At 49.7% G+C, this 23,726-nt stretch overlaps 1 protein-coding gene across 1 annotated transcript in view; it reads right to left on the minus strand.

The window, feature by feature from the left end:
- Window positions 1–531: 531 nt before the first annotated feature.
- RAPGEF1 (Rap guanine nucleotide exchange factor 1) overlaps window positions 532–23,726 on the minus strand; it is a 75,646-nt gene continuing 52,451 nt past the window's right edge. The window contains exons 12-26 of the mRNA XM_080356075.1: window positions 15,636–15,917; window positions 14,304–14,396; window positions 12,610–12,698; window positions 11,253–11,364; window positions 9,585–9,660; window positions 6,620–6,711; window positions 5,310–5,395; window positions 5,007–5,192; window positions 4,351–4,435; window positions 4,065–4,159; window positions 3,528–3,606; window positions 3,283–3,384; window positions 2,827–2,924; window positions 2,324–2,452; window positions 532–1,950 (exon numbers count right to left, since the gene is read on the minus strand). Of these exons, the coding sequence (XP_080212201.1) occupies window positions 1,800–1,950; window positions 2,324–2,452; window positions 2,827–2,924; window positions 3,283–3,384; window positions 3,528–3,606; window positions 4,065–4,159; window positions 4,351–4,435; window positions 5,007–5,192; window positions 5,310–5,395; window positions 6,620–6,711; window positions 9,585–9,660; window positions 11,253–11,364; window positions 12,610–12,698; window positions 14,304–14,396; window positions 15,636–15,917 (1,755 nt within the window). The 3' untranslated portion in view covers window positions 532–1,799. The remainder of the gene's footprint in view (window positions 1,951–2,323; window positions 2,453–2,826; window positions 2,925–3,282; window positions 3,385–3,527; window positions 3,607–4,064; window positions 4,160–4,350; window positions 4,436–5,006; window positions 5,193–5,309; window positions 5,396–6,619; window positions 6,712–9,584; window positions 9,661–11,252; window positions 11,365–12,609; window positions 12,699–14,303; window positions 14,397–15,635; window positions 15,918–23,726) is intronic.

Here is a 23,726-nt window from a genome sequence, read left to right on the forward strand (position 1 = left end):
GTCTCTTTGCACTTCACTATTTGGCTGCTGCACGAGTCCTGTGCCTAAATTGTCAGGAAAATACTCGACCTGGGCACAACCCTGGGAACGGGGCAACGCGACCGCCGCTCCTCCTGCCGCCGGCTGACACTGCAACCTGTTTGCAGAAGAAAGTGCTGGCGGCTCTGATCCACCCAGAACAAACAGAGGCTTTAGCAAACACAGGACTGTGAGAAGTGAGTTCAGGATGCTCTGCGGAGCGCTCCGGCTGTGTTCCTTGCGAGCCGCTGCCCTAAAACCACAGGGGTTTGTTAGACCAAGCTCTAAAAACCTGCGCCCACGCGACACGGTGCTGAGAAAGGCACCGCAAGGCTGCGAAAACCTGCAGCGTCCGCCCAAAGCCACAATCCACACTGTAAACCACGGGATGGGGACAGAGAGGAGGGAGGTGACACGGCCCGGCTGGGGACAACACTGCGGGTGGGACATGGAGAGGGGACAGAGTGAGTAAGGCACACCGAACAGATCGGGGTTAACGCTGCATGTGTGGGAAATGAGACCCCCCCTTGCTGGGCTGCCCCTGTGCCCCGCTGGCTCCAGCACGGTGGGACTGGGGACGGGGCTGGGGACAAGGACCTGCTGGGGACATGGAGCTCCTGGCAAGGCGCGGATCGCAAGGACAGCACCAAGGGTCAGCCAGATCCCCTGGAGAAGAACATTTGGCAACAAGTGAGAGGGGAGAGGAGCGGGCGGAGGGGACAGCTCGGCCGGGCACGGGGCTCCTTCCCGCTTCCCATTTCCAACCCCAGAAACGGACCCGCCGGCTCCTTCTCCTGCGCCGCAGCCGCCCAAGCCCCCTTCCTTCCAGCACTTGGAACGACGTTGTCACTGGTTGTGAATTTTATACATACTGTTTTGCTTTTTTTTTTTTTTTCCTATAAATCCATCGGTATTCAGACATGCATCAAAAAAATCCCCCAATGGATTCTAAATACTAGTATTTACAGTCTCATATACTACAGCATTTACTGTGCAAAAGCTAGTACCATCACTAAAAGATACGGGTTCACGGGACGGGTGAACCGCGGTACCTCGGGTAGTCCGTGATTCCAGGGTTCGGAGGGATTTATCGTTGCTTAAATAACAAGATCTGAGAGGAGGAGGGGGACACGCTGACTGAAGACGGCGGGTCTCTGCCCGCGTTTTCAGTGCCTCTTCCGTATCTACGACTGGTGCCTTCCCCCCGCGAGGAAGGCGCCGGAGATCTGGGGTAATGCGGAGACCCCTGTAAACACAAGCAGCTCTGTGAAAGCTCCTCTGCAGAGCTCCTCTTCCGTCCTCATCTCCTGGGGACGAACGCGTTTCGAGGTGGCATTGCAGGGGAGCCTCAAACCCTCGGCTTCCACAGCTGCTGACCACCACTCCGGGGACGAGTTTGTGGGTGCTCAGCTCTTGCTGACCCTCCTTGGTGGATGAAAACAAAAACCCGCGGTATTCCGGGATGCAATGAGCCAGCAAACCACTCGCACGGCACCCTCCTTCCACAAAGCTCTCTCCCCGGGTTTAAAGCTGATTGACGGCACGGAGGGACGGGAGGAGGAGGAGGGTGAGCACAGCGGCTGATCTCTGCCCTCGGTGGCTGACGTGCGCTCACCTCTCGCCCGCTGCGAGCACCCGATGACGTTGGCCCCCCCGGGACGGCTGCCAGCTGGGAGGGAGGGTGCGTCATCCAGTAACAGGTACAAACACTCAACTCCAGTCTCATAGCTGCCCTCGGCGCGTCTGCGGAGCAATTCTCCTCGCTCGCACGCCCCCTCCTCCTAGGTTTTCTCTTCTCGGTCTGTTTTCCGCCTTGTGATGTTCCGAGGTTTGATTTTGAGGGACAGTTCCCACAGGGCCTCCTCGGCCAGGTGGTCACTGAAATCGTTGAAGAAGGACACGATGTCGTCGTTTCTTTTGATGTCGTAATGTCTGCAAAAGCACAGAGGAGGGCAGTGGTTGAACAAGGGGATACCTGGGGAGCCCTCCGAGCTCCGAGCCACCATGTCCTGCTCTAAGGGACACCCAGCACTGTGGGGTCTGTGCTACCTGAGCCCAGTACTTGTGATTGTGGTGCGACAGCAAAAAGGGGAAAAAACATCATGCCCACCACTGCACTGAGGAAAAAAATACCCTAAAGAGGGAAGGACTGTGTCCAGAGCCCTGTTGTAACCAGGTCTCCTTCCATCTCCATCACAATATTTTACTTTAGCATTCCCCTTCCACAGGGGCTCCTGTGCCCCAACCACAACCCCCCGTGCCCACCCCCAGCATGGTGGTTCTGAGTCCCCGCTGCTGCACTTACACTTGCTGGAAGCACCTCATGCTGTCCAGGATGTTAAACTGCTGCCAGCGCTTGGAAAAGTTCACTTTGTTGTCGATGTAATCGGGGTTTCCCAGATGAACAAAGGTCAGGTCCTGCAGAATCAGGCCTCTGCAAGAGAGAATGGGGTGGCAGGGCAGGGAAGGGACAAACAGGCAGGGAGGTTGGTGACATTGGGCAGGACAGCCAGCCAGATGGAATCTAACAGCCTCCCGCTGCTGCCACCACCAACAGAATCACAGAACAGTTTGGGTTGAAGGGAACTTCAAAGCCCATCCAGTGCCACCCCTGCCATGAGCAGGGACATCTTCACCAGCTCAGGTTGCTCAGAGAGGGCACATGATTTGATGTGCCACTTTGCCATCTTATTCCAGATGTCGGGCAAAAAGCAAGTGCTGAGCGGAGCACAAGCTGCTGAGAAATCCTTGAAGGAACTATTTGAGCGTGCAGAAATAACAGCAGGGGAAAAGCAACTCCCAACTCACAGGTAAGGTATGCAGGGAGGTTCCACATCAGCCAGAGCTGCTCGGTAGGCGCGGAAGGACGAGGAGCTGTCGATCAGCGTGCAGTACTCAGCCAGGCCCTGCCGGAACACAAAGCGCACGGTGACTCCGCTGCTGCAAACCCCTTTTCTCTGTCACCTCTCCCCAGAGAGCCAGGGAGTTAATGCCACCCTGAGCTTGAGTGCGTATACACCGAGCCCTCCATTTGCAGGGAGGAGGAAGAAAAGGGGAGGAGGAGGAGGAGGCTGTTCTGACCCATCACTGCGCTGGCAGTGCTGCAGGATGCCCAGCTGTGCTGCAGGATTGCACCCGTGGAGAGCAGCTCCCCCCATCCCTCTGCCCCGGGACGTTGCTGAGCTGTTAAACCCCCCAACTGTTTCACACCGTCAGCACCGTTATCTTTTCCCCCCGCAGACAAGAGCCCTGGCTGCTCCTCACCTCCGAGGTTTGTTTCTGCCACTCCAGCCTTCGGATGGGCGCAGAATCCAGTGCAGAAAGAATGGCCAGATAGGAATTAAAATTATTCAGCTTTCGTAAGTGCTGTGAACAGGGAGAATATTCCAGTTACTCCAGAGATCTGAAAAGCTTTCTAGCATCAAACAGCTCTGCCAAACAGAAGGTCCCACTCCCCTGCTCCTCCAAGGAGCAGCATGTGTGACTCACGGCAAGAACCAAGCTGATACCTTCATAATCTTTATAAACTTAAGGAGAAGCCTCTCTCTGTCTTGCGCCTTCTCTTGTAGCATAATTATTGAACGGACCCTGGAAGAAAAGACAGAAAAAAGATAAACCCACTTACGCAGATGTCAGATTTCTTCTTGTTTCATTTAAAAACCAGATAACTGATAAGGATGGGCCTACAATACTAAATAGTTCATGACACCTCCAACTGAAATGGAGCACTCTAATTCACAACAAAGACAGAAAAATGTCAAAGACGACGACATGACCCTTCACAGAGCGCATTTATTTGCAGGGGGAATGTTTATTTGAAGGGCTCAATGGTACTGACAATAATTCCTACAGGTTACAGTGTCCCGATTTTCTTTCTCCTGTTCTCTGGGGTCTTCAGTGAGTGCCCTGCATCTAATTCTTGGCCAAAAATACAGGTTACCCCACTTGTAACAAGGGGACCCAACTCTACAAGGAATATTTCAAATATTTATAGGGCACTGGGGTTTAAGCACGGTTCAGTGCCACGGGTGCTCTAAGCTCCTTACCAGTAGGACATATTATTAAAGTGCTCTGTGAACTGTGTCAGGTTGGGGCTCTTCTCCTCGTTTTGCTCCTTTGCCCAAAGCAAAACTTCTGGGATCTGCCGAGGAAGAAGAAGAGAGGGGTGTGAGAATACCACACTTTAAAATGGGATTTATGCCTCCTCATTCCCCGTCTGTGTTCACAGCCGCTTGCTGACCCGAGTTCAGCACCTCCTGCCACACAAGGGCCGTGCTGCAGAGCGGGCAGGGAACGCCAGAGATTGCCCCTACCCCATCCCCATCTCTGTACCTCAATTTTGTAGAAGAGTTCAGCATCCAGGAGGGTCAGCTGCTCGGCTATTTCGTGGCTGTGGAAATCATGCAAGGTCCCTGGTCTGTAGGAAGAAAATGACAAAGTATAAAGGCTCAGAAAATGTGTCCTGTTTTATTTTCATTCTTATATTTTGGACGGACAAAACTCTTGTGTCCACAAGAAAGGGATGCCCTGTCTCTCACAGGACCAAAGTACCATTATCACACAGAATCACAGAATCGACTGGGTTGGAAAAGACCTCAGAGATCATCGAGTCCAACCCTTGGTCCAAGTTTAGTCTGTTTACTAGATCACGGCACTAAGTGCCATGTCCAATCTCAGTTTAAAAACCTCCAGGCCGGTGAGTCCAGCACCTTCCTGGGCAGCCATTCCAATGCCTGACCACTCTCTGCACAGAATTGCTTTCTCATCTCCAGCCTAAATTTCCCCTGGCAGAGTTGAAGCCCATGCCCCCTTGTCCTATTGCTGATGCCTGGGAGAAGAGCCCAATCCCCACCTGGCTAGAACTGCCCTTCAGGTAGTTCTAGAGAGTGCTGAGCTCACCTCTAAGCCTCCTCTTCTCCAGACTAAACAAGCCCAGCTCCCTCAGCCTCTCCCCATAGGTCTTATGTTCAAGTCCCATCTTTCCTCACCTGGCTGCCACCCCACGGGCTGCAAGAGGTTTGCTGGAGTTGGCGTAGCCCAGCATTTTCTTCTGATCCACTTTATCAAGGATATTCTTGCGTAGCACTCTGGCAAGGCTGAGCTCCCCGTTGCAGACCAGTCGGAAGACCAGGTCCATCAGCAGCTTGAGAATTTCTTCCGTCAGCTCCACTAAGCTGAAAAAAAGATGGAAAACCCAAGGAAGGCATCAGAGCCGTGACTCTGATGGAGTGACTCCATGGAGCTATGGAGTTTGTATCCGTACCCATCCTGAGATGAAAAAAGCAACTCACCACAGCTCATCCACCACCCTCACCAGCACAAAGAAGGTGTTCTTGCTGACTCGCTTCTTAAACGTGTCTGGGAAGTGGCAAAACTTCTCATACGTTGGTTGCAAGTTAAAGAATCAACTTAAGTGTTGTCAGACAAGAATTAGTACAATCAGCAGCTGCCTTGAGCAACATTAGAATCGTTTAATATTCTGTCTTGGCTGAAACTGGTGTTCAATTTCCAGAAAATAAGGAACACCGATATGGCTCTAATTAACATGGGATTAACCTGTCACCAGCTGCAGGTAGCAGGGGTGTGAGGAGGCACTTACACCTTGCAGAATCGATGCTGGAAGAGCAGGTGTACCCTGAAACTGTTCTCTCTAAGGTGGAATTTAATGAGTAGCACTCCTCTGCTGTGATTTCCCTGCTGGTCTGAGACATCTGGTCTCATGACAGACCTCAGATGTCACCTCTGCCTTCCCCACTGCCTAATTTGCTGCAAGGAGAATGGTGGCAAGGGACACAGCACAGGTTGAAAAAGCTGCTGCCAGGTGGACAAAGGGAAAGAGAAAAAGGTTATTGGTTATTCAAGTATTGACATGCAGCAATGCCCCAGCTGGTATTTTCACTGACAATCGCTCCACAGCGAGATCCGTGTGTCCACGCCGATGCCAGCAGGAGCGTGGGGAGCAGGCTCTGCTGCAGGTGGCAGTGACGAGCTGTGACAGGGGACAGGGTGACGTCAGGCTCCCTTTGACGTGCACAGACAGGACCTAAGCCCGTGAGGTCTTTGCACTGTCTGATCCGAGATGCTGAGCAGCTCAGCTGAGGGCGAGGGGAGCAGTGGGGACAGAGCGCAGGGGCCATCGCCTCCTTAACAGCCACGAGCTCGGTTCGGAACTGGAGGCTACGAGGACATTCTCTTCCGCGCTACGTTTCTTGTAGTAAGAGGGAAAAAAGGTCTCGACCATTTAGTCACCTCCAGCATTAAACAACATCTACCCATGCAGGCAACCCCCACAGCCCCTCACGACAGCGTGATTCCTGCTCTTGTAGATGTCCTGAACAAATGGCCCGTTCCCCAGTGATGTACAGAGGATGTGAACTGCTCTTCTCTCCCGCCAGGGCCCTCAGGAGACAAGTCCCTGGTCCAGCACTCTGCTAGCACCTGCCCCAGAGCATCCCCCACGTGCAGGAGGTGCGGGACGTCCTGTTCATGACACCTCCAGGACAAGCACGTCACCCACCACACTGGCAGCGGCTTTTGGCCAGACAACCTGTCATCAGCTCCCCCCATGATGACCACGTGGTTCCGATGCCGCTCATGCAAAAGGATATCTGTACTGCAGCTTCTTGATGAGCTCTTCAGGGGTAATAAATGTCCTGTATGTAGTCAGGAAGGCTTCACAGTACAGCACCAGATCTACAGAGAAAGACAAGAAAGCCTCAGTTTCAGCCAAAGGAAGCTTCTTGTGAAGTTGAATCCAGTCTCACATCAAGAGGACACGGACACATGTTGACACGAACAGGCTTTGCAGAAATGCTGTGCTGGTGCTTCTTACCAGCAGATGGACCCTATGGCACAAGAGCAACAGTGAAACTGCCCTGTCCCCACTGTGCTGGCTTCCATTTGCAGCACCCAGGCTTGCTGCTTGTTTCTGTGACCACAAAAGGGGCCAGTGAAAAACACCTGCTTGTGGGACAGGAACTTTTAACAATGGGTCAAGGAAAAATGTAGTTTAGACCTTGGGGATACTTTAAAAATATCTGATGGTGAGAGGTGGGTGCCTGTTCGCTGTCTGTACCACTTAGGCAGCACAGAGCCCTGTAGAAAGACACGGTCACTCTTCCTCCTGCTCAGGAACATGTGGTTTGACACGGCGATACAGTGCTGCAGACCCTATGCCCTTGCTGTGCTCCAGGAAATCTGCCCCAGGATGGTGTAAATGTTAAATATTTTTGGCCAGAAGGAGAGTAAATTGCAGTACAAAACCTGACGCTACCGTGACCCTGCCACTGCACAGACACAGTGCACACAGTCGACTTCTGTTCATTAATCTGCAGCAGGTGCAGTGCCCAGCACACTGCACCCGCGCACTGCAACCACTGCCACAGCCCCGGCAGTGCAGAGAAGGAGAAAAAGCTTCTGCCGTGCCTGCCCAGGCTCAGCTCCACATGTAAAACTTGTTTCAGCCAGGCCAGGGCTCACCGCACACCTGTGTACCATCCATCCCTTGCACGTGGAGGTGGGGGAGAGCAGGACCGGGTGCGAGCTGTGCCTCTACCTGCCGCGTTTCTCTTGGCAGGAGCCTGACAGAGGCGCCGCGTCCTCCTGCTCTAAAGTCAGGGAGCGCTGCTGCCTTTTGGTTATAGACAACCAGACGTGAGCTCTAAAGCCGGAGGCTGGGTGGTCATGTCAAGGGTGAGTCCCGGGCCTCGTCCAGCCGTAATCCTGCGCTCACAGCCAGTGTGTGGCTGGGAGCACTTAACCGACCATGGATTTTATTCCTAAAGACAAGTCTCCCTTTACCCTTTATTCCATTTAGCTCTTTTAGAAAACTCAAACGGACAAGAAGCATCATGCAACAGGGCGTGGAGTTACATTTATTCTGGGTTCCCATCTGCCCAAAAGGCAACGTGAGGTAATACAGCTGGTCTGCTCTGGCACTCCAAGCTGCCAAGAAATTCGTCTTTAAAGGAAAGCCTCTTAACTATACCCCTCTGTGCCGTTTGGCTGATTGATTTACAAGCCTTGAATTCTTCTCATTGTAGGCTTAATTCATTAACCCTCTCAGTCACCCAAACACTGGGTTAGCATAGCACAAATTCCTCTGTGCTCCATTCAGCTCCGCGCTTGGCAGAGCCCGGGAGGCTTAAGCTCCAGGACTATTCTGAGACTCACTCTGTGCAGAGCTCACTCTGCTGCACATTCAAAACCCTGCTGTGTTTTTTCCTAGTCTGGAGAGGTTCTGCACGGCTTTCACTGCTCACAGCACCCCAGAGCTCCCCGTTCACCAACTGGCGGTCTAACACACATCCCTGTACCAAGGAGACGTCTTGCAACAGGAACGGTAGGGAAGTTCTTCCAGTGTGATGCTTGTTCTGGAGAACAGCAGGTGTAAATTAGAGCTTCACTATTCCAGTTTAAGCATCTTTATAAAGGGTATTTCCACCACCTCATTTAGACCATTTTTTAAAAAATATACATATCTAGCTTTGGCACAATTGGTTGCCTCCTCCTCTCTAGTATATTCCTAACTTTGGTCCTTGCTGCCTGATTTGATGCGTGATGTAAACAGGGAAACGTAACTGTCAGGGGAAGGATTTTCTTGTGAGCTGAATGGTGCTGTAAGTAATTGCAAACACCTTATGTTACAGTAAAAACCCCACCATTTCAAAATGCCCACAAAAGATATTTCCCCTTTGACTATCAAACCTCTAAAATACGAGCGCTGAGTGCATCAGCGGGTTAGTGCATTTTGTCTTGCGTCCCAGGAGATAAGGAGATCAATTCTGGTTAAGGTCATCAGCACAAATGTGTTTGGCAGGTTCAAAATCACTCTCTGGACACATTGCAAAGGCTGTTTTTGCTGCCGGTCTGGGAAAGGAGCTGCTTCATGTGCTGGTGACTGAGTTTGGAGAGATAAAATGGGGTTTCAACAAGTCTATAGCTAAGGGTTGCAACCCCGCTTCTCCTCCCCTACATCTCCTTTCTTGTGCTGTGGATTCTCTCTCTGAACCAGTCTGGGTTCCAGCACACAAGGGGTACAGAGTGGCTCTAGGAAGTGACACAGTAAGTTGAAAATATGGGGTGTCACCAGATCAGCACCTGAACAGCTTTCCCAGTGCCCACGGGTACTGTGTTAGACCCAAATCAACGTCCCTCCTCTCCCACTTTGATGTAACAGTCACTCCAGCAACTCCTATATCACCACTGCCCCAAAGTTCTAAGGACAAGGAGCACCTCTAAGCAAAGAAGCAGGACTTGCAGTGGCCTCCCCTGGCTCATGGAGACACCAGCTCCACTGGTACCCCTTGCCTTCCAGATCTGGGCAAGGGCTGTGAGGAGTTAACACCATCCCTGCTGCTAAATGGAACGACTAGGCGCTTATCCAGCTTATCTCCGTTCCACCAGAGACAAGCACAATCCCCCCCTAACTCAGAGGATCATGATTTGGTCCTCTCCACCCTGACCTAGCTGTCTGCAGTGACATGGTGACCAAACGGGCTAGAGATGCAGAAGACAAGCAGCAAAGGGCCGTGCTCCTCAGCTCTGGTTTGGGAAACCCACTGTACCTTTCCTGTCGGTCTCTGTTGCATGCACCAACAAAATATCTCCGGATCCACCACGAACATCTGGCCCATCATCTCCCTGCAATGAGAACACAGATGTTAAGCGTGGCCCAAGCTCCCTGTGACCTGGTTTATCATCTCTGGGATTCAAACTCAGCAAGGACTGGCAGAGTATGCCATGTTCCTGGCACAAGCTGGGACATGGTCTTCAGTGCTGGGCTGATCCTGGAATCTGAATAAAGCATTTGGTGTCCCAGATGAGGATCTGGGCTGATCCTCACTCGAGGTCTCTGACTCCTTAAGGCCAGGCTGTGAAGCTCAGTGAAAGCTGAGCCTTCTGCTCACAGAAGAATGAGCAGAAATGTCCCAGACTCCCAAATGCTCCTGTTAACAAAGCAATAACACTGTGTGAACTGTCTCAAAGTGTGGGATCACGTACCACAGTGGCTGTGTGCTGAGAGGTCACGCACTCAACTTGCACGTTCCCAGAACATCAAAACCCAGCGAGTTAATTCCCTGATCTGGAACTATTTGGCTGGGGGGTCACCTGAAGCGATCCAATAACCAGGAGCAGAAAAAAGCCCTGCTAATGGCTTGACCCCTGCCTTACCACGTGCTAAAAACATCTTTCTTCTCACTACTGGAATTCACAGCTCAAACTATGCAAAACAAACCCATCACTCAGCCAGCGGTTCCCACCCTGCAGGAAACAGCCCACACTGGCAGTTCTACACTGTTTCAAACACGTAGAGCACAAAGAAAATAAAAGGTAGGGGTTGACACAGATATGTTAGTCCCAAATGTTCAGAAATCACTGATTTTTAATTGATTTTCAAAGGAAGTATTCCTGCAGAGGAGACTGGAGTCATGTCTGGCTTCCCTTAGCAATGTCTTTGCCACTTCAATATACAAAACCCTGATAAAAGCATGGATTACAGATTACAGCCATGCAGCAGCTATGTCTGAGATGGGAATTTTTCAGGTGACACTCTGGCAAGACTCAGGAAATGCTGCTTAATAAATGAGTAACAGCTTCTCACTCTCTCCTGCACATCTCGGCTGACCAAAGAACATTCGGAAAGTGCCAGTAAATGATACATTCTCTCTGTTTTTCAGACTAACTCCCTGACAGTCTGAAAGCTTCAAAAGCCTGAATATGCCCTCCAGCTGCATGTCAGGAACAGCTGGGTTCAAGAGCCCAGTGAGCAAAGCTCACTCACAGAAATAAAGCCACTTCTCAAATACAGAAACTGTTACTCTGGCTGCTCTTCCACACCAGTAATACAACATCCTGCTCAGGAAATCAGCTAAACCTGCCTTCAGATTGAAACCTGCACCTGGATTTGCTGTGCTCGGGCTCTCAGGTGTTTAGTTTCAGACTGCAGCAGGCTGAAGAGGTGGGAAGGAGCAGACTGGGAAAAGGGCACCAGATGGGTTTGTTAGCTTTTAGAGAGACACCTCACGTTTTGTGAAACCCTCACTCAGGGCTGATGCTCCCTGCATGTACCAGCATCTCACGCTTTCACAACAGCCAGCACACATAAAGCTGCATCCCACTTCTGCCGCAACCTAGTTTTTCCTATCAAATAAAAGCTGACGCCTTGCTTGGGCACACAGATTTCCGTACAGTATAAACCAAAGAGTCTGAAAGCAAACCCCGCATGCACCTACCTCTTGCTTCAGCGTTAACCTCGCCATAATTTCACTGTGGTCGATAAGGGATAGCTCATCTACCTCTTCCTCCAACTGCGATGATTCCAAAGCATCTGGTGACTGCTGCTGCCTGTGAAAAAAGAGGCAAATAACCATCAGTGTCACCGTCCACCCAGGTGAAGAGATGCTTGGTCCACCTGAGCTCTCAGGGTACAAACCTTCATTAAGTGACAGTAAATACACAGACAATCAGGAGGAAAACCTATTGCAAACAAGCCTGAACGTCTGAGTCTAATTCTGTTGCTTTGTGCATATCTTGAAAAATATAAAAATGAACTTTCAGGACCTCAACACTCGTCTGCCTGCACTTCTGGCAGATGGGGTTTTACTATGCCCTGCCTGAGTACACACTTCCTTGTCTCCTTAATCCACCAAATTTTTAGAGCACACAAATCTAAGCCCTTCCTCAAACGCAGAGAGACTGAGCATACTCTACACATATATACATCTTAGCTCACAACCCACTGTGCTGCTGCAAGGGAGACAACAGGCTCTCTTTTGACAAGAAGACAGAGCAGGAAGCTCTGACCAATTTTTTGGTGTATATCCACAACTCCAGCGTTCCTGCCCCCAAAGGCTGGAGCTCTTGTCCCTGGCCACATGCTCTCTGTGCCTGTATTCTGGAAGAAAAGGAAAAAAATAAAAAGCAGCATGTTCTTTATAGGTTTCCCTGGGCACAAGCCAAAATCCTGTGCAGCAGTCAGTACTTTGGGCAGACCCTGAGCTTTGCAGAGCACTCTGCATTGTCTTCTGCACTGCGGGGATTAAAACTCTCACATCAACTGCAGGGAAATGGGGGAGGGAAGTTGACTGTAGCACACCAAACAATGCTGTTCGTGATTTCTGCTTTAGAAATGCAATTGAAGAGCAATCTCAAGCAGCAGGGAAGCCCTCATTCCACTCCTCCTGCAGCCCATCTGTTACAGCCTGCACCTCTTCATTTACATAGCCAAATGATAGCTAAGAGCATTAGGAGGGATATAAAGCCTCCTGCTTCAGGGCCTTGCCAGCCCCTAACTAGCAGGGTTAGGAAGAAATTCCCCTCTGTAAGATCCAGCAGCAACACAGGCTTTTTTCACAGGTTTCCCTGGAAGGAGGATGGAGCAGCCAATGTCTGAACAGGACTGCCAAGGAGATGGACTCAGGACGACCAACAGCGGCTGCGTTAACCCCTGCAAGCTCATTAAGTAACAACATTGTGCCAGGATCCTCCTGCCTCAGCACGATCCCACCACTCGGCAGTTGTGCCAAATAAAGGGGGTGTTGGTGAGACTCTGCCCATCCAGGCTGGGGAGCAGGAGGGCGCTGGGCTCACCTTTCAGCACCGTCCTGGCCTTCCTTCCCCACCGTGCTGCTGCTTGAAGTGGAGTCTTTCGAGTGGCCGTCTTTGATGGAGGGAGATTCCTGCAAAGAGAGGGAAGTTTTCATCATTACACGGGGTCCTACGCCACAACCAGCCGTGCATTTACAGTCTGACTGCCCCTGAAGGGCCCTTTACTGTAAATTCCTACAGAGCGGTTAAAGATTGATGCAAGTTAATGCCAAATGCCGGGAAAACACAGAAGTTAATTAGACAGGAAATTTGGGACCATCTCTGGAGACTAGCGTAATTAGTACTGTTTGCTTTTAACATTGTGAAATGATGCTCAAAGTTACAACACAAATCAGCTGTTGTCTTGGATTTTAACCCTCTCAAGGCTTTTATTTTTGTGTTCCTCCAGCCCTTACTGTTGGTATACACTCGCCTTCAATCGAAATGGACACAGCCAGCTCTAAGCTCTCTGGTTTTGGCTCCCCTCCTGGTCACAGCCTCCGAAAGACCAGCCTGTCTTTGTGGGGTGGATGCAAACTGCCCTTCCTACCTCCCTCCTCTCCCTCCAGAACAGGTTACGCAACGATGCAACGTTTCCGCTTCACAATTTACGGCTGTGGAAACGAAGCGAATGCAAAAAATGCAGAATCATCTGAACCTGCGTCATGGAACAGCAGGTAGAGAGCTCAAAGCTAAGATACAGCATTTTAAATGAGCCATTTGTTAAGGAGAAAAATATCCATGAATGGCAAACGGGAATATTAATCGAGCAGTGTTGGGGTTCAGAATTAATATCATGCAGACTGAAACTTGGAAATTCAGCCTACTGAAAAGACTGGATGGAAACCACCTACACGCTACCCATTTGGCCTGGAAAACACACAGGTGAATTTAGATTGTATGGTGTCTGCAGAATTTTTCCGGAGTATATCTGTAAAGCCCTTGGCTTCAAAGTTGAGAACCAGCTCGCAGCTGCCCAAAAGGACGGACCTGCCCAGATGTGTCTCTTGAAGAGAAGTGATGGGAGCGCTATCTCCTGGAGTATTTAACGCCAGCACGGATAAAGGTCTTGGACACATCCTGTAGGAGATGTGCCTTCCAAGACGAGGGCAGGCAAAAAGATCACCACAGATCTCTGCACGCTTTCCTATGACCCAACAGGAAGACGGTACCTCCCTGCAATGGAAAACGCCCTGTCTCCTCTAGGAAATATCTAAGATACGATGCTTGAGGAAAGGAAGAAACAGCGTGCGATTACAATGCTGAATCAATCACTTACTTTGTATCCAAACGATGAAGGAAAAGAATAATTTAGAGTGCAAGGCTTTCTGTATTAAAATAGGGAAGACAAAGCAGTGATAAGAATAGACGCGGTGCTGGTCAGGGTGCAGTTTCGTGGAGGGGAACCTCACACAAGCAGCTCCAAACAGACAGCGAAGCAGAAGCCGCCCCTGCCTCCCGCTGGGGCTCAGGGTGGCCCGAGAGCGTCCCCTGCTCGCCCCGCGGGCCGGGAGCCAGCCAAGCCTGCAGCCGCGAGCGGGCAAGCAGCGGGACCAGCAGCCAGGGAGCCGGGGCGGTGGGGGGACGCGGAGCTCGGGGTGTGCGGAGGGGCCGGTGCCGAGCGCGCAGCCCCGGCGTGAGCTCAGCATGCACCAGGCAGCCCCGTCCCGGCGTGCGGCCCTGGCCGGGTTACTTACTCCTTCAGAGCGAGGGAGTTCCCCGTTGCTCTGGCCAGAGGAATACAGATTGACGTATTCACCCTCACCAGCCTCCTCACTGGCGTTTTCACTCTGGGGGAGACAGGATGAAAGGAAATATGTGATGGTGCCCCCCACGAGTGCTTGATGTTAGAGAACGTGCCCATGGGCTGGGAGGAGAAGCCTCGGTGGCTGCTGTCCCCTAATGGGAGCCCTTCCTCTGGCTCAGTGGCCAACACCGGCCACTGAGGCTGTACCTTCCCAGGTGCAATTATTTTCTCGTGCTTCGGGACCATCCCAAAGGCCGCGAGCTGCAGCAGGACAGCAGCAGGCGCTGCTTTGCAAGAGCTGCCATGGACTCTACGTTGCGAAGGTGCCACTTGCATGTGCAGATTTCGAGGTGATGGAAGCTGAGAATTCAGAGCTGGACACACAAGTGCCTGTCCTACCCACGCTGTGGTCCTGCCGCTAAGTGCAGGTCAGCCCTGCAGCCCAGAGGGTGTCAAATACATCTCCCACACTATGCTACAAGCACCGACTAGAGCCACCATGCCAGGCTGAACCAAACTCGAGGGCTTCTGGGCCATAACAAGGACCCAGCGCAAGGAAGATGCCACAGCAAGGTCGGTCCAAAACACAAAAATCTGATCAATCTGCATCCCTCTTTCAAACTTTGTGAAGAAGCAGCACTACCATGCACTGTGCTGACAGCTCTAATGCCGTCGACTCAAGGCTTTGCAGCAAACAAAGGAGGAACTGCCCTGTAAGCGAGGCATTCAGAAAAGCAGCTGTTATGCAGGAACCTGCCCAGTGATCTGCAAAACTGATCTGGGACCTTAAACCGGTAGTTCCATATCAGTGTTGGGAACGGCGTCAGTCTAACTCTGCCAACACGTGATGCTTTGCACGGACGTGCACGGCCAGCAAGAGCACAGCAAGGGCTGCTGGAAAAGTGGGGTGAGCAGGAGCCTGGAGAGAGCAACAGGTTTACACAGAGACAGAGCTGGACTGAATCCACCATTTAGGAGCCTTCTTTACCTTCCTCAGCTTCGTATTACAATTGCAGGAAGCTACAGCAACTTCTCTCCCATTCACCAGCATTTGACATTTTATGTTTCCTGCATATGTGCTAACTTTTTCTCAAACCTGCTGAGGTCGCTCATTCTTTCTAGCCACCATTTCTATATGAAATTACCTCTCTGCAGTTCACACGTTTGTAAAACGGACTAGATCATATTAAGCACGTATTAATATGAGACATTTTATTTAAAAAAAAACAACAAATAAACCCAGCCTTGCATTAAGGCGCATTATCTCTTTGGATAGTCTCACCGAAGGTGTCTGGAGAGAATCAGTGAGAGAGGTTTCAGAAGGAAGGCAGACAGGAGCATTCCCGTTAAAGCTGCTCTCCTGAGAAGAGGAGTTTGGCACGTCCGCAGTGCTGGGTGACTGGCTGGCTGCGGCGGGCACCGCCAGGTCGGGGCTCTGGGATGGATGGACGGGCGGAAAAGGTGGGGTGGTGCAGGAGGAGGAGGCAGAAGAGAGGAAAGGAGGTACGGAGACTTGGTTGTGAGGCACAAAGTCCTGGGAGTAGGACCTAAACACGGATTTGTACTGCAGGATGCAGAGACGGATGACACAGAAAAAACAAGGAAGATGGGGAAAGGAAAGAGACAGACAAAAGAAAAAGTCATTAGATCGGCAGCAGCGCAGCAGTGACAGCACAAGGCATTGCTAACACGGGCACCTCTCGGACAGAGGCAGCACAATTCAATCGCCCATGCGCTGGAGCAGGAATCACTACCTGGGACATGTCAGCTGTTTTATTCACGGAGAGGCACGTTTTTGCACAAACAGAGGGAAAACAGGTACCAGGGTGTTTTCCTGCAGGTATCCAGCCCTTTTGAGGCAGGGGAAAGCCTGAACATCTCAGTAATTCTCATGACAGTGACCCTAGCAATCATTTGAGCAGACGAAAGGATGCGAACGCATACAGAAACCACGCTGTGAGCATGCTGGAAATATCTAGATAGAGAAAAGTACTCTGAGTGCTTATTGCTTTTCTGGGATTTTCCACAGGATCCAAATTTAAGATGCCGTTTGCTCCAGCCCTGTAATTTAACAGCTACTGTGTCAAGACTGTTCCAGAACACACAGCTCCCAGGGAGGAGTGGCTGGATACTGTCTTCAAAGTTCCACTGAAGGATAAAGGAGATTACACTGCTACTCCTTCCCATTTGTGAAACATAAGGAACAGAAACGGTAATTGCCCTCAGGAGCGACGAATTCCTTATCAGACCAATCCTTTAATGCTGTGCCTCAAAGAGTCAGCTGAAGAGATAAAAAGCGATCATCTACGTAAAGCTTTATTTCACGATCTCTCCTAATCATCAGATTACTGTTCAGATAATATTAAACAGGCTGCAGTGGGAATATGTTGTGCCAAGAAAAACAAGAGCAACCCTCTGTCTTTTAACATCTGGTGCTAGTAAGATTTGCCATCATGGTAAGTCTAAAACAAAGCTGACACCCATTAAAAAAAATACAATCATGCTAAACCTGCTGGAGAGGAGTTTATTTTAAAGCCTGTAGAGCTCGACCTCTAGCGAGATCTGTGTCATAGTCAAGTGGGCTAAGGAGGAATCCCATAATCTAAAAAACCACACTGAAATAAAGCTGTAGTGGTTGCTGGTTGGAGAGACCTGCAGCAGTGACGGTGCATCACAGAGCTCTCAGAAAGCACAGACACAACTTGCTTAAACCCGGCTGAAAAGCAACACCGCTGTGATGTAAAAAGGAGAAGGGGAAACAAAGGCACAAGTCGGAGAATTCAGGCTACGTTTTCTCAGGAGAGACGAGTGGGTGATGAAAAGCAAAGCTCAGTCTGCCCCCTGAGCCGTGGCAGCAGCCACTTGGGCAGCGGTGTGTTTTATACGTAGGCAAGCTAAGCTTAAAAATCTAAACTGAGAACAACCTCGGGCCAGGAGCTTGAGCAAAACAGCTTTTCCACTACAAAGGAAAGGAAATGTAGAGGTCAAGGGCTGGACTTTACCTTCTACCACTTCAATCCTTGAGTACTCGCCCTGTGCCGAGCCTGGAGTTCGGCAACGCTCTGGGTGAATTTGGGGCCCAAAACATGTTGCAGGCTGTAATACAGGCAAGTAGAGGAAGATGCTTTGGAAAGAGACCTTAAAACACCACTGAAAAAAATCACTAAAATGCAAATCCCTAGCCCATGCCCGTGGCTAAGAGGAGACTGGCTCTGGGGCCGGCTCCTCTCTCTTCCTGCCCGTTTCTTTCCGGACAAGCAGCCCCGGCTCTGGGGACACTGTTGGCTTTTGGTGCTGCCTCAGTAACAATGACAAGTCTAATCTCTGTATTTACTTTCTGCCTGGATAAATGCTCTGCATTTATTCATTTTCACTTGCACGGCACAAAACGCTAAATCCCTCGTAAGACGCCAGGCTCATGACATCATCTTGGCTCAGCACATTCATTATTCCTGCCCCGTCTCCCTGGTATTTCATGATCTCACTGGCACTAAATACACCAACTATCGCCCCAAGTCCCAGGATAGATCCCCAAAAAAAGAACAGGAGCAAAGCAAATGGAGAACTATCGCTAGTGAAGGAACTCAACAAACTGCTGGTCCGATGACGAGATCCCCAGTAAAGGAAACAATTTGCTCAAATGGGACCTGCGTGCCAGCTCCCCTGGAGCTGAGCTTCCTGCGCCCACACGAGACCGCTGTCCCTCGCTTTGCAGTTGATGGACATCTTCCACCGAGGAGTCCCCAGGGGTTTTGTCTCTGACCCGCCGAACCCGCAGAAAAAGCCAAGCCTTTGCAAAGCCGAAGCGGAGCTCACGCAGGGCAGGAGTGAAAGGGAATCGCTGTCCTCAATCGAGTCACTCGGGGACAGGCAGCACCCTGGGATGCTCTCGTGCTGTGCGATGGTGCTGGCAGGGTTAGTTCAGGGCAAACGCCGGCCAGGAGGCTCAATGCTGCCTGGTACAGCGCCCGCAGGCTGAGCCGGCGGCTCGGGGAGATGAATTACTGCTTCTGGGGCAGGGACATCTGCACAGCTCCAGCCTCGCATAGTTTCAGAGACATTAATCCCAATTCAAAGGCAACTTGGACCTAAATATAGCAGAACATCGCATCAATTTGAAAAGTCTGAATGCAGATACGTTACTACTGAAAATCTATATATTAATTTCTCCTCGGCCTCACCAATAAACTTTTCAACACAATATCTTGGCATTAGATGTGTTGAAAATGACAGTTTAAGGCCCAGGTACCCAGGAAAATGCATTCATCTTCATTATGAGATCCAAGAACAATCATTTAACGACGCAGACACGCTCTCAGCATGCTGTTAACAAAGGGAACAGTGTAGAGAAGCCTTTGGTGTGCTGGCATTAATTAGCCAGGCTGCTCTCCACTACCAATCTCATTGTAACGCTGCATCTTGTAGCAAGCGAGCCAGGGAGCCCCCTCCTTCCTCCGGAGCCTGCAAGCAGCTCTGGAATTCCAACTATGCAGCCGTGCTGGGACAAGAGCCAAGAATGAAGCATACTTTTAAAAGGGAAAAAAACACCCTGCGGTGGAGATGATGTCCATATGGCACCCATTCCTCCGCTCTCCAGTCCCACCCAGCCAGCAGCTGCAGCAGGAATTGTGGCGACAGCTTCCAGGGCTTTGGGTGTTGTACATCTCTTGGAAGCCCTGTCATCCTTTAAAAGGCTTTTCTTTTCTTTGGGAGGGGACAGTCCATTCAATAGAACTGTCACAGGGAAAGCTTGTTCTTCCCTAATCCTGCTGCTGTGAGATCACAGGCAACAGATTTTTCTTGGAAACAAATCAGTGCGTGTTTTAATCTGCTTCTCAGAGCTTCCCGGCAGGGTCAGTACGGTCTCAGTAATGGCTGAACTGACACAACCTCCTACTCCACGGCTTTAAGTGAAGTACTTCAAAATAACCTCTGGGAAAGCCAGAAAGAAGGGTGCAACCGGGCCCTTTGAGAAGAGATGCCTTCCTCTTCAAACCCCAGCCAAGCTGCCAGGCTCCCACCACAGGACCAGGAGATGGTCTCCCAGCACAAGTGATCCTGAGCTACGATGGCAAATGGCCAACACGGTGAGAAGAGAGAGATCCCTCTCCTCTCACCAGTAAAGTGGATTTAAAAAAAACAACCCTACTTGCCACTTGGGAAGTTCTTCCACAAAGCGTGTTCTGAGCTTGGAGCAATCTTGTCTCCTGGGAACCGCAGGAAGCTGAAGTTCCTGGACCTGAATGTTTACCGCACACTCCGACACAAAAAGGTCTCCCAGAGATGGCGTCTTTCCACGTTTTCAATTTGCCGCCTTTGATTTTTTGCAACGGTCAATATTTTAGAACAGCTTTCCATCGTTAGCCAGTGGTGTTACAGGATGTCCCAAAGGTCAATGACATTACAACCGTTTATTTGGATTAGATGGCAGGAGATAAGCACTCTCATAGACAACTTATTTCAAGAGTAGTGCTTCTCTACATTCACTAGGCATGGCTGACCACGAGTAACAGGGAGACAGGGAGTCACTAGTCACGAGTAACAGCAGTCGCCTTCCTAAATTCAAAGTTGAATTCAATTATATGGCTGTCAGAGCATCTGCAGCTTCAGCAGAGAGTCTTCACCTTTTAAGCAGAGCCTTCTCAGTTACCCTGCGGCCTTCTGCCAAATTAATCTGCGATCCTGCCAGACACTCCCAGATCAGATAGAGCATCAGACTTCCAAAACACGAAGCTATCAGAGGAAAGGATCAATCTTTCAGATCTCCTCTGCTAACGCTATTAAGAGAGCGACGTGGGCAACGTGCCAGAACTGGATGCCCAAATTCTAACAGTAGAGAACTATGTTCACAAAATACTGGGTGTTGCACAAAGCCGCTACACCCTCCGGGTATAATTGCACAGACAAGTACTGGAAAAGACTTCCTATCCCATGACACAATGCTGGGCTTCCAGGTACTTTTGCTAATGAGGAAGGAAACGCTCCTGCAATGAATGGCTGGAAACACAAGCTGCCAACAGATCGGCCACAGGAAAGGCAGCAGCTCCTCACGCCTGAGTGTTTCTCAGCAAGGGCTCTGACCTGGCTGCACAGTTGACCTCCTGTGTTTTTAAGAGCTGGTCAGCATTGGCAGATGGATAGATGGGGCTTGCTATTCCCTTGGGAAAGGCTCTCCTGGCTTCTGCACGAGAAAACACAAAATCCAAACCTCTCCTTAAGTGGGAGGGTTTCTTGTACACCTTTGCAACAAAAAAGAATACAGGGTGGGGGGAAGAAAACATTTACGAGATTAATTAACCACGCTATCACGCATCTCCCTCTTTAAAAACACCAGGAGAATTCAATCTGATCACACCTATGGCATTAACTCTTGTTTGGCTTGTAGACAACACCACCATATCCAGCAAGCAGCCCTTTAAAAGGAGACAAAGACAAGGCTACAAAACAATCAGTCACCCCAAAATGTGGCCCGTGACCTATGAAGTCAAGAGGGGACCGTTTAGAGAGACCTACACAGAGACAGGCAGTGCTCCAACTGCAAGAAAAATGTATAAACCACTGGAGGAAGTGGTTTTCAGGAGGATTCAGTGTTGCCAGCATGCAACGGCACTATTAATACCACCGTCCAGCCATGCCATGGGCAGCGGAAACCAACACAAACACAGAAGAAACGCTGAACAGGAAAGGCAAAACAATACCTAGACCCCGGTAACTGGTTAAGTGGATGCATATCTTTTATTTCCCTTTCCTTCTGCTCCAAACTATGGAGCCAAATCCTGATTAGGAGCGAAATGAACTCACAAACTATGATTTCTCAGTCCTGGTTTGACTGCAGCTCCCACCACGGGACCACGATACGAATCAAAGCAGCTCAGTCTGTGCTGAAAACTGGTCTCTGCTCGCATTGGAAGTGAATTACGCCAACTGGAGTGAGGAAGGGAAAACATGCAAAGCACATGTCTGCCTTTTGAGCATCTTTAAACGCTTATCTGACCCTTCTTTTCCTGAACACATATTAGCGCACACACAAGAAAGAGAAACAGTTGCTGCAAATTTTCTGTGTGCTTGCTCAACTTGCTCAAGAATGGTGGGAACAAGTGAAAACAGAAGCGCTGAACTGGAGCTTTCATAAGGAAATCACTTGCGCCTTCTGCTGGAATCCAACCACCAATTTGGCTGCTGGAAAACTACTGGAAATGTTTCTTAATTAAAGAGAAAACATAAGAAAAAACCAACGTTTTGAGAAAGGCAAGTTATTTCTCCATAGTGCAGAATGCAGCCAAATTTCCACTAATGGTATGTACATGTCTTGGAGAAACAACTGCATTCCTTGTATCAGTCAAACAGCACAAGGAGTTAATAAACCATAAGACAAGTATCTCTCTGCAAGAAGGAAGGAGGGAGGTGATTGTCTAGAGAAAAACTGCTGCCAACCATTACCGAGGAGGATGATTTCTTATTGCATCTTTCCTTTCCTGTACATTCAAAAGACACGCAAATCCCTAAAATGACTCTTGACAGTACAATCCAGTTGTCCCACCGATGTGGGATTTAATGGCTTAACTGTGCATAGGATGGGGAATATGATGCTGCAATTCCTTAAAATATCAGCCCACACTAAACACACGAGCCTTGTTGGAACAGAGACACGAATCAGAGCCGGTAAAAAACAAGCTCAACTTGCCAAACCCGATGAGGTTTGATACAGTTGCTCAAGATCTGCCTCTATCCAGTAAAAGCTATTACCTCTGACAGAATTTCCTGCAAAGAAGGGAAAAGAGCGATTAGTGGGTTTACAGAGCTGTGCTGGTTTCGGGACTGCAGCAGCGTCTGATTGGAAAGGAAAATGTCAGAGTTCTAGAAAAGAAATTCATACATTAAAAATGGAAAGAGAAAAGATGTTCTGAACAGCCTCATTCCCTTTTTGCTTCAAAACACTGTCTCCAAACGGTCTTTTTAAGCCTTGTAAATCAGTAGTAAGGCACTAGCCCTCCACCTGGAGCACAGAGCCAAGCGGCTGACATGTCAGACACGGTTTAGGCTCGGCTTTGCTGCCTGCGCAGGAGCAGATGGGTCCAGCTCAGGGATCGGCTCCTGCCAGTCTCCAGGGAAGGAAAAAGCACTGGGCACTTTCTGAAAATTGGCTACGCTGGGACAACCTGCGAGGTATTGCCCACGTTGGGCCCATGGACAGTCATCTGCTTTATCAGCTCTGACTTCCTGGTTATGATCTAAAGGGGCTTTTGCTTCCTGGACTGGATAATGATTAATGTAGGAGACATATTTTAATAAATTTGATAATCACCACTCATTTTTGGGTCCACAGTTGGTCAACTCCTCAGCTGGCTGATATGGGGAAGGTGCGCTCTCCTGAGCATTAACTGGGGCTGGTGGAAAGCTAATGTTCATTTTTTAACGGGTTTATTGTTCACTGCAGTGCTCACTTGAGTGGCCTTTCTCTGGTGAGAGAGGAAAACAATGAAGATGAGAATAAGAGGAGCAGAGCGATGTGCTTAAAGTGTCACCCCTCGCCTGAAACCGCACGCTCGTTCCAGCCCCTCACAAGAGGGGTTCTGGTCCTTCTTAGTGCTGAAACGCAGGGTGTCACCCTGGGAGCGATCCAAACCTCCACAGCTGTTTCACATCCCTGTCTTGTTAGGGACAGGGAGAATGGGATAAACCACGGTTACAGTATGATGTGGGTCAGCTATGATGCATGTAAGGACATTGGTATTTTGCAGCTCGCAGACAAAGAGATGCTGTCATAGGGAAAATCTCATTTTTGCCTGTGAAAAAACAGACCAGCTAGAGTCATGAGTAACTATGAGATTATCATAATTTAAAGGCATTTATGGAAAAATCACAATTTTTAATTCAGTTTGTTTCCTTTGTGTGTTTGACAGTGCACTGTCTAATTGTTCTCATTGTTCCCCATGCTCCAGCCATTTATCTTGCCCTCACCACATGCTTGCACAAATGAGTATGGATTTTTAATGAAGTTTTAACATTTTGTAAAATAATAGTTTCATAATAATGTGGTCCAAAGCAAGACAAGAACAGGTCAGAACAATAAGCAGGTAGTAACCATTTCATCCAACCAGGACGTTTTTTAGAACGAAAGCGTCCACATACTTTTAGAACAGTATTGTATCGTCTTTATAGCGTCTCAGTTAAACAAGTGCGTTTACCTAGTTTTACAGTTCCGTGTTTTGCTTGCACGGATCACTATCAAACAAGCCAGCTGCACAATTCAGAACTTTTGCATTCCTTCAAATTTTAAAGCTGTTTACCACAAACTTCTGCAAGCACAAACTTTTCAACACCTCGGCCTCTTCATCTAGGCAGCAAAACCATGATACTGTCGCACAAGTGG

The sequence above is a fragment of the Nesoenas mayeri genome (assembly GCF_963082525.1).
Source record: "Nesoenas mayeri genome assembly, chromosome: 18".
Lineage (NCBI taxonomy): Eukaryota > Metazoa > Chordata > Aves > Columbiformes > Columbidae > Nesoenas > Nesoenas mayeri.